Source organism: Mirounga angustirostris, unplaced genomic scaffold, assembly GCF_029215605.1.
Source record: "Mirounga angustirostris isolate CCGP_5_RB_7025 unplaced genomic scaffold, mMirAng1.0.hap1 SCAF_4, whole genome shotgun sequence".
NCBI lineage: Eukaryota > Metazoa > Chordata > Mammalia > Carnivora > Phocidae > Mirounga > Mirounga angustirostris.
Genome location: NW_026991712.1, coordinates 129,592,903 through 129,608,740, shown reverse-complemented (window position 1 = coordinate 129,608,740; position 15,838 = coordinate 129,592,903). Strand labels below are relative to the sequence as shown.

General features: G+C 34.9%; 1 protein-coding gene across 1 annotated transcript in view; it reads right to left on the bottom strand.

Moving 5' to 3' along the window:
* Positions 1 to 1,343: 1,343 nt before the first annotated feature.
* The window catches only part of LRRIQ3 (leucine rich repeats and IQ motif containing 3), a 192,351-nt gene continuing 177,856 nt past the window's right edge, over positions 1,344 to 15,838 (bottom strand). The window contains exons 7-8 of the mRNA XM_064588976.1: positions 11,462 to 12,188; positions 1,344 to 1,644 (exon numbers count right to left, since the gene is read on the bottom strand). Of these exons, the coding sequence (XP_064445046.1) occupies positions 1,488 to 1,644; positions 11,462 to 12,188 (884 nt within the window). The 3' untranslated portion in view covers positions 1,344 to 1,487. The remainder of the gene's footprint in view (positions 1,645 to 11,461; positions 12,189 to 15,838) is intronic.

Sequence of the window (15,838 nt, the reverse complement as noted above, 5' to 3'; positions counted from 1 at the left end):
CTTTCTTTTTTTTTAGCAGTGGGGATAAAAAAATAAAATAGAGGGAATTACAGTAAAATAGATGGAACAGTATGTAGTTAATTTGATGTAATGCTATGTAATAAGTATTATAATGGAGGCATGCACAGAAGCAATGTGAGAAAACTCTCACAAAGTATGCCCCTTGACTCTAGAAGGCCATTAAGAAATTCTGCAAGCAGAAAAGCAGATAAGAGGATACCAGGCAAAGGAATTTGAGAATTGTGACTAATCTGATATTTGGAAAATTGGAATTGGAAGTTCTGAAGGCAGGAAAGAGCTAGAAAGGTAGGAACCAGCAAACCCATTAAGGATTTTTTTTCCTACTAAGTGAGAAGGATTTTGACTTTATCTTATAGGAATAGGGACCCAACCAAAGAGTAGATTTGCATTTTAGAAAAATATGCATGACAGATTTGAGGAAAGAAATAGTAAGAACTAAAGTAAACATTGCCATTGGAGATTCAGAGAAGGGGAGTTTCAAAAGCAGAGATAAAAAGATGGACACGTTCTGATTATATAAGATGTAAAGTAAAGAGGGATGTTAGGGATGACCCAGGATAGATTCTGAAAGGAAAGACAATGATTTTAGTTTGTAGCATGTTGAATCTGAGTGCTCTGTGGGGGCATGTGCAGTAAATGATTAGAAATGTATTTGGAGCTCAGGAGAGATGTAGTTAGGATCTCTCTAACATAGGTGATGTTAGATGAGGCCATAGGTGATGTCATAAACTATAACCCTGCATACTGTCGATCAGGAAACATATATAGACAGAAGATTGTAGGTGGAAGCATGAGTAACATCAACATTTAAAGAAAAAGCAACAGGAACCCCTCCTAAAAAGGTCAGAAGAGTAAGGAAGAATATGAAGACTAGCACATGGTGTCATGGAAGTTGAGGTGAAAAATTTCCTTTTATATTTGACATTTTCTGAATTTTTATAAGAATATGAATCACTGATATAATGGTGAAACTTTTATTTTGAAATAAGAAATTCAGAAATTGTTTTAACAAAATAAACAGGGAATATAACTAAATAAATGAAAGTAGATAATGAAACTAATCAAAGTACACAGTGTCTTAATAAAAGTCAGCAGCTGGGGCAGAAATTACTACACTAAGATTGCCAGAGAAACTGAAAATAGCTTTAGGATTGCTATCCTTAGGATATGAAACAATATAAATAATGCCTTTGCATTATTTCCTGCAATAAATGAAATAAGTTTTAAATGTTCCTTGGACATCTGAAATATAAGGAACCTTTTGGGGGTGCCAAGTTAACTTGATTTAAGTTAAATTATGATCAACAAGAGAAACACTTTAATTATTGTTTTTATTTTAGAAGATTTATATACAAATCCATCTTGTTACACAGAGTATTTTTTCTTTCATAGTATTATTTCAAAGTCCTTTAACTAAACATATTAGCCATAATTCAAAATGACCACAGATATAACCTGGCATTGGTTCATTTTTTCACTCCTCTGGGAACTTGAAAGGCTAAATTCGTTTTTATAATTGCAGCTTTTGTTTTAGCATCTTGAAATCTTTCACAAGCTTTTTGAAAGGCAATCATATCAAAAACAAATTTTTCTTCACAGTGTTTTCTATATGTTTCTTGAGCCCTAAGAAGAAAAAAAGGAAAGTAACAGAATGAGATACTTTTAAATAACGAAAAGTGTAACAATCATTCAGATTATTAATGGTAAGTAGATGTTTTTAAAACAGACATACAAATGGGAAAAAATCAGAACTTCACTTATTGCATAGAATTTTATTATATCAATAATATCCATAATTTACTTAATAATATTCATATTGGACTAATATTTCTAAGATTTTTATTGGCTGTAACAGAATTCTCATAAACCCTGGTTTAGAGTCCCAAAGAGGCTCCTGCATAGCTCAGTTGGTTAAGTGTCTGCCTTTGGCTCAGGTCATTAAACCCAGCGGGGGCCTGGTATGGAGCCCTTCACCAGTCTCCCTGTTCAGTGGGGAGTCTGCTTCTCTCTCTCCCTCTGCCCCTCCCCCTGCTTGTGCGCACACACCCTCTTTCAAATAAGTAAATCTTTTATTTTTTTTTAAAGATTGCAATTATTTATTCAACACACAGAGAGAGCACAAGCAGGGGGAGTGGCAGGGAGAGGGAGAGGGAGAGGGAGAAGCAGGCTCCCTGCTGAGTAAGGAGCCCAGACACTCCGGACTCTATCCCAGGACCCTGGTATCGACCTGAGCTGAAGGCAGACACTCTACCAACTGAGCCACACAGGCGTCCCTAAATAAAATCTTAAAAAAAAAAAAAAATTGCAGAACTTTTATTTAAGCCTCACTAAATCCAAGTTTCTTCTAGGATGCTGTTATGGACTGAACTGTGTTCCCACTTCCAACCCCCAAATTCATGTTGAAGTCCTAAGCTCTAGTACCTTAGAACATTACTATATTTGGAGATAGGGTCTTTAAGAGGTAATTAATTTTAAATTTTATCATACAGATGGGCCCTAATCCAATATGAGTGGTGTCCTTATTAAAAAGATGAGGAGACACTAAGGATATGAACAAACAGAACAAAGGTCATGTTAGGACAGTGAGAAGTCAGCCAGGGAAAAAGGCCTCAAACCTGAGAAGCCAAATTTGACATACCTTAATCTTGGGACTTCTAGCCTCCAAAACTGTGAGAAAATAAATTTATGTTGTTTAAACCACCCAGTCTGTGGTATTTTGTTATGGCAGCCCCAGCAGACTAATAGGGACTCTAAGTTAGAGAAAGGTGGACCAGGTTACCCTGTCAAACCTAGAAAATGTCATGGGCCTTACAGGACTTCACTCATTCATCCTCATTCATTCAACAATTATGTATTATAATGCCCCTAGATGCTGGAACCATAAAGATAAATATGACATAACAATGAGAAGCTTATAGAAAGTAGAGAAATAATGAATATATAAATAAAATATTATAGTGTCATAATGAAAACACTATGTAACAATACAAGGATGGCATAATGAAAAAATTAGTAAATATTATCTGAAGAAGAGGGTAAGGAAAGACAAGAAAGAGTTCAGATTTGAAATAATCCTTGAACTTAGTCTTGAAAGATGTGTATTTTTCAGGCAGAAAGTGGAAGGGAAGAACATTTTGTTCATGTATGTTTGTTTAAATAGCATGAATAGCTAAAATAAAGTCAAAGATGTTAGCACGGCTTGGCATGCTCTGAGAAGTGACAACACTCTTAATTTCTGGGACAATGGAACAGATAACTCTGGAGAAACAGACTTAGAGCAGATCATAGAACCCTTGATTTGTATATAGATATACTCAGAAATCTGGACTTGAGGAGTAGAAGAATGGCTGAAGTCTAGAAAGTCTGCAACTTACTATGTGGTTTTGGACAAGTTATTTCAGTTCTCTTTACCTCATTTTCCTCATTTTTTAAAAGGGGGATAATCCAACTCATGAGGTTTAGTAAAATACTAAATGAGTTAATACATTTAAAATCCTTAGAACAGTGCCTGACATTTAATAATTCCTTTTACTGGATGGATAATAGTGTTATTCAACAGGATAAGAAATATAAGAAGAGCAGCCAGATGAAGAGAAATATTGGAATTCTATTTTGGTAATATTGTGTTTAAGGAGCCTGGCTGTCTATACGGTAATGCTCAGGTAGTTGACTATAGAGAAGCAATGGCTTATGGATAAGAGAAAAGGTAGTAAAGCCATTCTGCTTGGGGTTGAGATGCAGGTCTGCAACTTATTGATTGTGTGATTTGGGACACGTTACTTAAATTCTTCTCAATCATTTTCGTCATCTATAAGAAGGGACAATCTAACTCATAGGATTTAGTAAGGACTAAATAGCTAAGACATTTAAAATCCTTAGAAGAATGCCTGACATTTAATAATCACTCAATGAAATTAGCTATAACTATTTTGAGTCTGGATCTCTGGAGAGTGGCTATATCTGGACATGTAGTAGAGTGGAAGTCATGGCAAAAGGGACTTCGCACATGTAATTAATAGTATTAACTGAGTCTAAGAAATGTATTAAAATAGTCCTCATACAGATAACAATTATAAACTGTGGACAAAATGTAAAAAACAAACAAACAAAACAAAGAACACAACAAAAAACAACAAAAAACCAAACTATTAAAAAGTATTGAAGAGTGAGAAATAAGGATCTACTATATTTTTATATGCCAGGATAAAAAAATTGGAAAACAAAATTAAGGATGAATTCTATTTACAATAGCATCAAAAAAACAAAAACAAATACTTAGATGTAAGTTTAACAAAAGATATACAAGGCTTATGAGTGAAAATAATAAACTATTGCTGAAAAATTAAAGAATATCTAAATTAATGGAAAGTTCTACCATTTCAAGGACTGGGAGACAATATTATCAAGATGTTAATTCTCCCCAAATTTATCTATATATTCAATGCAATCCTAATTAATATGCCAAGAGTCTTTTTGGTAGAAATTATCATTTAAGTTTGTTTTACATATATAGAAGATAAAATTTAGATTAAGATTTATTTTAAATGTATTAAATTTAGGTATTTTGAATTTATTAAAATTTGAATTCTATGGCAATGCAAAGGTCTTATCTTAACCAAAGCAATCTTGGGAAAAGAAGAACAAAGTTAGAGTTTGTATTTTCCTATCGCTGTGTAACACATTACCATAAATATATTGGCTTACAACAACAACAACCATTTTATTTTTCATAGTTTTCATGGGTCAAAAGTCCAGGCACAGCTGGATTAGCTGGGTTTACTGCTTGGTTCTCACAAGGCTGAAATCAAGGTGTCAGCCAGGGTTGTGGTTCCTTTTTTTTTTAAAAGATTTATTTATTCATTTGAGAGAGAGAGAGTGCACAAGGAAGAGCAGAGAGAAACTTCAGCAGACTCCTCAATGAGCTGGGAGCCTGACGCAGGGCTCAATATCAAGAGGCAGAGATCATGACCTGAGCCAAAACCAAAAGTCAGTCACTCAGCTGACTGCGCCACCCAGGGGACACAAGGCTGTGATTCTCATCCAGGACATGAGGTCTTCTTTCCCAGATTGTTGGTTGTTGTCAGAATTCATCTCCTTCTCATTCTTTCCACATAGCCTCTTCCATCTTCAAGTCGGCAATGTCATATCAAATCCTCCTACCTTGAATTTCTCTGCCTTTCTTTTCTGTCCCTGCATGTAAAGCCTCATGTGATGCATTGGGCCCACCTGGATAATCCAGGATAATTTCTCTATTTTAAGATCCACGAATCAGTACCCTTAATTACATGTTTAGAATTCTTGTTGCCATGTACGTACTGTTGTGGGTAAGAGGAAAAAGAGTAATCAACTGAGAGAGCAGCTAAAGTTGGAGGCCATACAATTAATATTAGTGTAAATTTACAAATTAGTGGTCTCTTTTAGCCATTTTAACCTGAACACAAGACGTAAAGATAGTAGGATTATTCCAAAGTGGAAGTTGGGGTGGTTGGCATTGTGGAGGCAATGAAAGGAAAGGACTTCAGAGACACTGAATGAAATGGAGAAAAGAATAACTGATATGAAGAACCCTGGAGGACACAGTAGAAATGAAAAGAAATATTTAAGGAAGTTTATTTGAGGGCTGAGTGTCATAATATATTTGAATAATTCATGTGGTGAAAATAAAGGAAGAAAATAATTGAAAAGATAGAAGATTTTATCCATAAATAAGTATACAAGGATTTAAGATTTAAGAGGTAGGGCAGTTCCAAGTGATGAGGAGGCCCTTACATGTCTTTGAAAATGAGTTTAAAGGTTGTTGAGATCCAAAAATATTAGGCAATTGGGAGGGCTGTTCTTATGAATTTGGAAGTTCACTCTGATTACAGCTGAAATTGGATGGAGAAAAGCTTTATGAATCAGGATATAAACACCACAGGGAATAAAGAGAGTAGTCTAGGAGGTAAACTGATGACCAAACTAAGGACAAGTAGAAGATGATGTAATTAGATAAAGTGCCTTATGTGCCAGATTTTCCATGCTAATTGATAACTCTACTGCAAAATGGACACCCTGCTGTTCTGCCCTGAGAAATGTCATCACTTTTTCAGAGTATGAATAAGAATATTTTGGAAAATTCATGACCAGCTTTTACCTGATATATATGTATTTTTCTCATTTCAAAGTCTCTTTTTTATTCATTCTAAAATACTCTTGTGGGTAGTTTATCAACTTTCTAAACTAGAGCTTTATGGTTCCTCTTTCTTTTTTCATTCTTCCTCATTCCACAGCAGGATCAGGAACTACATTCTCAGTAATGACTTTACTAGCTATTGAGATTCATCAGAATGCTTTTAGGTCAAGTGGTTGATACATTAATGAAGAATCAACCGGGAGAAAAAGAACTGAAAAACTGCTGAGGTCTCTAGACAGCCTTTACTTTTTTGACTCACTGCTCTTTTCTGCATGTTGATACAAAATCTTTATTTGAAAACATTTATAATAAAACTCAGTAATGCCTTTTAGGACATATTACCTACATAGCCAGAATACTGCCTTATTCCTGTGTGTTTTCAAGGATATGGATAATATCTTTGCAGCATCTTGCAAGAGAAGATAATTCAGTTAACATACATTAGGAAGCTCATTTGACTCTGTATCCTCTACAAACTAATGATGGCCAGACACTCAATTTGCTGTGATAAAACTAAGCTGATTGAATTTCTCTAACATTGACTTACACTAGATTTGTATTTTGATATACTAGACTAGCTTTCATTTTCTTTTCCAAAATATATTTGTTACTAAATTATAGAAAAATTATTTCCAAAAACCACTCACCCATACACACACATAGAGTATACATTAAGGAAAATGTTAAATTTTGGAGAAGAGAAATATAAAATATTTTTCATACCTAAAAAGATATTATGTAAAGAAACTCAGTAAATAGTTTAAAAATTGCCTGTAACTAGGAAAAGGCAAATGCTTTCTTCTTATTATTTTATACTCTTTTCTATTACAAACTACTTTCTAATGATAGCATTTATAATTATAAATTATTTATTTATTTTCTAACTCAAAGTTGTACCTTTTAATCCCCTTCACCTATTTCACCCATCCCCCCTACCCACTTCCCCTCTGGCAATACAGAGATGAAAATTATAGCATCAGGAATATAGTCAATACTATTGTAATAATGTTGTATGGTGACAGATGGTAACTACACTTACAATGGTGAGCACTGAGTAACATGTAGTATTGTCAAATCATTATGTTGTATACCTGATACTAATGTAATACTGTATGTAAACTATACGTCAGCAATAAATTTTTTAAAATGTAGATGAAATAAGCAGCAATATGGATCTCTAAGTATTTCTAGGCAAGCCTTAAGCATATGTATTTACATTGTTTGGATGGTTAAAATGTCACTGGGATAAAACTGTGACTGGTAAGTTTCAACCTAGTATCAGACAAAATTGTGTGAAACACGCTGGAAGAGTAAAAAACAATTACTGGGAATCCCGTCAGTGGACCCTTCAGAGTTATCTGTGTCTTTCAATCTTTTGATCTATTTTACAACCCTATATAAGTTGAAGAAAACTATGAGTAATACAGATGATTCTTGTCTATAAAGTGTAAGTGAATTTTGTCCAATGGAGTTATAATTGATTATCACTGGTGGATAATGACTAAATTTATTTTGGCATTCCTGATTGCCTTTATATATACATGCTCTTAGAAATTTCATTTGAACTGGATGTAACATCTTACTGGTTCCTTAATGAGTTAAATAAAATCTTTGATGTGTTCATTTTATATTTGTATGAGTTACAGTTTTATGTTCTAAAAAATATCCTTTGTAAAGAAGTTGTAGTATATATACAATGGAATATTATTTAGCCATAAAAAGAAAAAAATCATGCTATTTGCAACAACATGGATGGGCCTTGAAGTCACTATACTAAGTGAAATAAGTCAGGCAGAAAGACAAATATTATATGATCTCACCTATATGTGGAATCTAAACAAACTGAACTCACAGATACAGAGAACAGATTGGTGCCTGCCTGAGGTAGGAGATAAGGAGTAGGTAAAATGGGTAAGGAGGTCAAAAGGTACCAAGTTCCATTTATAAAATAATTAAGTCATGGGATGTAATATATAGCATGGTGACTATAGTTAATAACACTGTATTGCATATTTAAAATTTGCTGACAGACTAAATCTTAAAAGTCCTCATCACAAGGAAAACAATTGTAATTATGTATGGTGACAGATGTTAACTAGACTTATTGTAATCATTTTGCCATATACACAATTATTAAAACATTATATTGTACACCTGAAACTAATATAATGTTATATGTCAATTATACCCTCCATAAAAAAATCCTTTGACAACTAATACAATTTAAATTTGTTAAATGTAGCTTAATATATTTTGAGTCAATACTAATTTTCAGAGCCTTTGCACTAAATTTAGTTTAAAATTTAAAAATCATCATGGAACAATTTTTAAAAATTTTGCATTTGTTTGAGACAGTTTTGTCCCAAGTACATTCTGAGGATTAGCATTCTGAGACATTTCTTGAAATAAAGGTTCTGTGGTAAAATGCATGTTTAAAATATGTTTTATTTTTTTAGTAGGATTCCTAATGGTCTTTACCATGTGACTGCCCACTGAAATTACAGTCCCTTTTTAAACTAATTTAATGTTTCTTTTTTTTTTTTTTAAGATTTTATTTATTTGCGAGAGAGAGAATGAGAGACAGAGAGCATGAGAGGGAGGAGGGTCAGAGGGAGAAGCAGATTCCCTGCTGAGCAAGGAGCCTGATGTGGGACTCGATCCCTAGACTCCAGGATCATGACCTGAGCCGAAGGCAGTTGCTTAACCAACTGAGCCACCCAGGCGCCCCGCTAATTTAATGTTTCTTAAGCAATTGCACTTTCAACTACTCCTCTTCAAAACCCTCTGCTATGAGTAGAGCAATATTCACTACCTCCTTCCTCTCCCCCCGTGTTACCTATTCTGAGCTCTCCAATTTTGCTCATCCACTTTGCCAATAATGATTTCCCCTCAGCACTCTGCTTTTCCAAATTCGAATTGACAACTGTAATTTTCCTACTTCTATTTTTTGTAATGATTCAAGTATATGCTTATATTTGCCACTGAACTGTGAGTTCTTAGAGGATCAAGAATATGTTATTAATTTTTCTATGGGGGTGTTGGGGAGAACTGAAATTAATTAACACTTTGATGTTTAGTTATGCCTTCTCTTTGAAGGTGTCCTAGATTACTCTTATCTATTTATTACCTACCATTTAACTGGAAATTTTAATTTTGTCCCTTGATAGTTCTTGTATTATGTTTGTATTATTATTTAACTCTGGTAGTCTTATTGTGTGGTGACTTATCTCCCACCTAGATTTTCAGTTTATTGGAGTCAAATAATCTTTATGTCCCCATATCACCTGACATCTCCAATAGCTGAAAGTGAATTACTATTTGAATGATTTGAACTGAAGGTGTTCCTCAATAGAAATGCCAATGATAACAGAGAGACAGAAAAAAAAAAAGTGTAGGAAAAATTTATTATCATGAAATAAGCACTTGTTTTAAGACAGATACCTATTTTAGTAACTAGTGAAGCTACTTTCAAAGCTTGGTTAATTATATTTTAGTATATATTTAATAATTCTGGTTACATATCTTCACTACACAAACGTTCTGAAAAAATATACATTATTTCTCATTCCAGTGGCTTAAGTATTAAGTACACTAATATATATATTACTAGTGTTCATGTTCACTTCAAAGAGAATGTTATAAACATATGTATATATATAATATATATATATATATGTATCTAATTAACCTGCCTCACAGGCTCTAGTATATGACTTAAATGGACTTACATACAACATTACTAATTCAAAAACTTTTTGTCCTATTTTCCTCCATAAATAATTACGGAATAGATTTTGGAAACTAAGTACTGTACTAGATACTGAAATGGAAAGATAGACCAAATTATTTTATAAAGGACTTTACAAGCTAACGTGATATAGGCTGTCTTGCGATAATGGCTATCAAGTGCTATATGTGAACCACCAAATGAAAGGGATTAATTCAGACTGGAAGAACAGTTGGGGAAAGGTAAAAAGAACAGGTACCATCTCAGTTGGTTACTAAAGGATGAATATAAAATAATAATAAAGGATGAATTTCGTCAGTGGTTGTACAGCTCATACACTGCATGATGGGGGCAAATAGGGGAGAAATAGAAATACAGTCACACTCAGCCAAGCATCAGCCACTCACTAGTGATGTGTCTCCCTGGAGAAATAAGTGTCTTGTCCTTCCCATACAGGCACTACCCCCTCACCAGTTTGAACATTCCAAATCTTTCTAATTTGCACAATAACAATAGAGGCTTGTGTTGCATAATAATATGTAGATAGCACTAATATTATGGGCTCCTAGTACTCTTTCAAAGTGCATAATGAAGAAAAAGGGGATAGAACCAGTAAGGTCACTGGAATAAGAAATTACAAATCTGGGTAGGGAATTGGGAATAGTTTAGTCTGTATGGAGCAAACAGTGCTGTTATGGGGAAGAGGGAGGGGCTATAGGAGAAAATTTAGTAAGATGAGTCTAGATAAATTGGAACAAAGCATGTCTGAAATGCCACTCAGATTTTATTCTGTGGACAATTGCAAAGCATCAGTATACTTAAGTAGAAAGTGACATGATCAGAATTTAATTTTAAAAGACAGTTGTGTGTGTGGGGGGGTGCCTGGATGGTTCAGTCAGTTAAGCCTCTGCCTTAGGCTCAAGTCGTGATCTCATGGTCCTGATCCTGGGGTCCTGCCCCCACCCCTTGCTAGTGCTTTCTCTCTCTCAAATAAATAAAGAAAATACTAAAAAAAATAAAAGACAGTTGAGGCTTGGCTAGAGAACAGATTTGGGTTGAAGAAAGGATGCTTGAGAATGGAGATGGAACTCTCAATTGGAAGGATAAAAGGTGAATCTTAGAATGACTGAGAGTCTGCATTAGAATGGGAGAAGTGGGATTGAAAAGAATCAGTTTGAGACTCCTTTTAGAGTAAAATGAATAAGGAAACTTATTAGATGTTGGCAATGAGAGAGACTGAGTTGTAAAAGACTGGTTTCTAGCACTAGTCAAGAGCCCAATGATGACTGCCATTTATGATAAGAACAACCATTAATTAAGAAGCAGGTTTTGTTGGATGAGGGTGGAGGTGGGATGAGACAGAGCTGTTTTATTGTCTCATCTTTAGTAATATATTAGAACATTTTTGTCCTTTTTTGTTGTTTCTATTTTTCAAAGAGAATGTTATAAACAAAGTACTGTTTATTAGGTCTCAGCACTTAGTATGCAATATTCACATGTAATTGACTTAAAATCTTCTATAATATCAAAACTGTACCTACCTGATTTCCTTCATTTGTTTTAATAAATTCTTTTGATATTTTTCCATTTCTAGCCTTTGCTGAACAATCAGAATTTTCTCTTGTAAGACAGCTTGATTCTTCCTCAATCTGTCCATTTTAATAATTCCTTTGGACAAAAGAGTGCGCTCATTACTTATATTTTGAATTAATAAACGGTCTTCAGCCTTTTGTTTTTTTTCTGCCAGAAACAGCGCTCTCCTCTCTCTAACTTTGTCGAGGTAATTGAATCTGTCCTGCCAAAGTTGTTGTAAACCATGCTGAATTGTCTCATTATCTTTTGCAATTAGTTTTTGTGCAGCACTTTTTTTCTTATTTAGGTTTTCTTGAACAGTTGAGCGAACTCTTTCTTGGGCACCTTGTGCAATGGCGATAGCTGTTATTTTTTTTTTATGGCTTTCCTGCTTCTTTTGTTCTGAATAATATTTATCAATATCCCAAAGTGTTTGGAGTTTTATACCAGTTCTGTGTGCTGTAAAAAACTCTTTTCTTACATTACTCCTCAACAGCATGTCTTTTTTTTTAATTGTTGGTTTTTGATGAGTAGTAGGAAATGGCTGGACATATGTAGGAAAATAATCTTCTTTTTCTTTCAATAATGCAGCATACTTCAATGAATCTGAAGTATATATGGGTAGTTTAAACACTGATATCCTAAAACTGGCATCTAATTCTTCACCCTCACTCTCATCTTCAGACTCCTTCTGACCTACATCACACGGAAGACAAATATAATACATTTCACAAGGGCTAAACACAGTTTATTTTCTGCCCCTATTGTTTTGAAAGCTACATTAATAAAGTTGACAAGAACTTGTTATTGACTTTATTAAGAAGCATTTTTCCCAACTGATGTTCTTTTTAAACTTGTGTTTTAATAGTGATTTTGGAGAGAGAAATCACTATTGAAACCATTTAACACAAAAATGCACTGATTCCTGTATTTCCTGCATTATCTCTCACAATCACTTAACTGGCAATGACTTAATAGCAGTAACTTATCTTACACTTAATACTTAATCGCACATATTATTTTTACATTTAGCTATTATTATCTCATATTTGCAAAGGACTTTGTAATCCATTTTACCTTATTTATCTTAACTGGTAGAAATTAATAGCTGCCATCAAAATTGTTTTTTCTCTTATTGGACACACAAATCCCTCAACCTCCTTTGCTATTATGTGTAGTGATGAGACTAAGTCCTCTCTAGTAAAGTGTGGACAGAAGTGATATGTGTCATTTCTGGTCCAAGGCTATTAGGAAACGAGTATGTCTTCTCTATATTTTCTTTCTTCTCCTGACTCACTAGACAGAGATAAGGATAAGGCCCTAGAAGATGGTGAATCCACAACGTGGAAGGATCCTGGCTCCCTGAATTGCTGCTTAAAAAACTACGTACTCACCAGAATTAATCAAACTTGGACTCTTATAGAAGCCAGAAATAAATGGCAATTATATTTGGGTCTATTTGTTATTATAGCCAACCTAACTAATACAATAACTTGAATCACATCATTGTTCATGTATTTATTTTCCAACAAACCCAGTTATGAATTTAGGATTAGGTGGCAAATACAGTTTAAAAAAAGTTGTGCTTATTAGTCTTAGGAAAAGATGTTTCCCATGTTTGACTAATTCCCTCTATCAAAATCACATCTCTACTAACTATATAGTCTACAACAATTTTATTTTTTCTAATAGAAAATTATCTTAAAATCTTTATACGTCAAATGCAAATCTGCTGGTGGAGACTTTATGGACGTTAAGGTGACCATAAAAAAGGGTAGGACCTAGGTAGGCAGTAGGGAAGAAGCAAATAGGCATGATTTTCACTAGAGGCCATAGGAATGTTAACATTAGAAAAGGAAGCAGAGTCTAAAGCAAAGTAGAAAACCAAGTCTAGCAAGTATAAAAGGTAATATATCAGGATATAAAGCCAAAGTGTCCAGAAAAAAAAAAAAAACTCTTAAGAGTTTGGGTCCAAAGCAAGGCACTAGACACAGAGGGACAAAATATAGGATTTCAGTTCTAGAAATCTAGAGTAAATAGGATGTGGTCTGGGCAACTACCTAGAAAAGGTACTCTTTTGTATTATTTGATTTTATGTGCAAATCTTGACATGAGAAAGCTGGCCAAGAATAAAAGATCAGGGATAGAAAATACAACTCTAATAATTTACTAAAGTTTCTGGTCATCGATTTCAATTCATATGGGGATTGGGATTTTTTTTCCCACACACCACCAAGCAATGATCCAACACCAGCTGGGTGTCCTGCAATTCAACTCAATTCTGACACTATCTACCTGGAGACAGGGTCACCTCCCATATTAAAGGTTCAGTCCTACAAGACTGCCCCTACCCCTTCAGATGTCAATCAGAAGTCCAGGTTATCACCTGTGCTTCTAACAAACTGGCTATAGATTAGAGGTTCCACTAAGCCCCACCTGGGTTCAATTTGCTAGAGTAGCTCACAGAACTCAGAGAAACATTTTACATTTTATTTACTAGATTACTGGTTTATTATAAAAGGATATAACTCATGAACAGCCAGACAGAAGAGATGCATAGGGCAAGGTATGGGGAAAGGGCACAAAGCTTCCATGCTGTCTCTCCAAGCACACCACTCTGCCCAAATCTCTATGTGCTCACCAACATGGAAGCTCTCAGAACCCAGTCCTTCTGGGTTTTTATGGAGACTTCATTACATAGGCATGACTGATGATACCACTGGCCATTAGGGATCAAATTCAACCTCCATCCCCAAACCCCGTTCCAGAGGTTGAGGGTGGGACTGAAATTTCCAACTCTCTAACTATGGGGTTAGTTCCCCTGGCAACCAGCCTTAGGTGTGATCCAAAATCACCTAACATAACAAAAGACATTTTTGTTGCTCTTCTCTCATCACTTAGAACATTTCAAGAGTTTTAGGAGTTCTGTGCTAGAACCAAGGACAAAGACCAAATATATTTTTCTTGTTATAAATCACAGTATCAGTTACTAGTATACATAAGTTTGCTCTTTAATAGCTTAATGTAGTGAATAGTGAGACTGCAAGTTCTTTGAAAATAGAAGCAATACTTTATTGTATATACTAACTACATTTACTTTGTAGATGATGATTGAGATGTCTCTCATTGGTTGATTGGACATAATCCCATTAGCACTTTTCAAAGTCTCCCAATTTCAGGGCACCTGGGTGTCTCAGTCAGTTAAATGTCAGACTCTTGATTTCAGTTTAGGTCATGATCTTAGGATCATGAGACTGAGCCCCACAAGGGGCTGCACCCTGGGCATGAAGCCTGCTGGAGATTCTCTCTTTCCTTCTGCCCCTCCCCGCCCTCCTGCTAGCATGCATGCATCCACAAGCAGTCTCTCTCTTAAAAAAAAAAAAAAAAAAAGTCTCCCAATTTCTTTTTCTGCTTCCAGACATTGCTCACTGCTATAAAATACATCTTCCTAAAACAGGATTCTAATCATATCATGACTTCCACCCAAAGGGAAACAAAATCTTCCTGGTTCTCCATTTACAGGATGAAGGATAGTTCTGCTTTTGAGCCTAGGATCTTTATCATAGGGAAAGAGCTTCATTTTTTCCCCTATACATACACAACATCTTCTCATCTTTGGGACTTCGCTTATATTATTTTATATTTTGTCCAGTTTGTTGTTTTCCCTATCTACATATGTATTCAAATTCTAAGTCCTCTTCACATGTCACCTTTCCTTGTTCTTTATATAAAGAATTGGTATATTTTATTAACTCTAATATCAATCCCTTCCTCATAGAACTTATCACAATCCAGGGTGCCTGCTGGGTGGCTCAGTCAGTTAAGCGTCTGCCTTTGGCTCAGGTCATGATCTCAGGGTCCTGGGATCAAACCCCAAGGGCTCCCTGCTCAGCGGGGAGTCTGCTTCTCCCTCTACCCTCCCTCCCCCCGACCCGTGATCTCTATCTCTCTCTCTCAAATAAATAAGTAAAATCTTAAAAAAAAAAACCTTATCACAATCCATTTATATTAAAGCTCTATGTAGAAATTCTTAGACATAGTAGCAAGCTAGATATAAGCTCCATAGGAGTAGGATTCATGTTTTCTTTCATCCTCCTTTCCTAGCCTTTAGCCTGGTATTTTGCAGAGAGGAGAGTCTTTTCTTTTGGGCAGGGGGTGGGGTAGTAGAGTTAACTAAATAGTAGATGTCAATAAGTATAAGTGTTGGATGAATGAATAGATGAATTAATCTTGTTGCTCAAGATTAATACATCTTTTATAGTGGTAAAAGCCTAAAATTTGGAGACAGCTGGGCTGGATTTGAATCTAGTTTTACCACTTACTATGTGGTCTAGGCAAGTTATTTA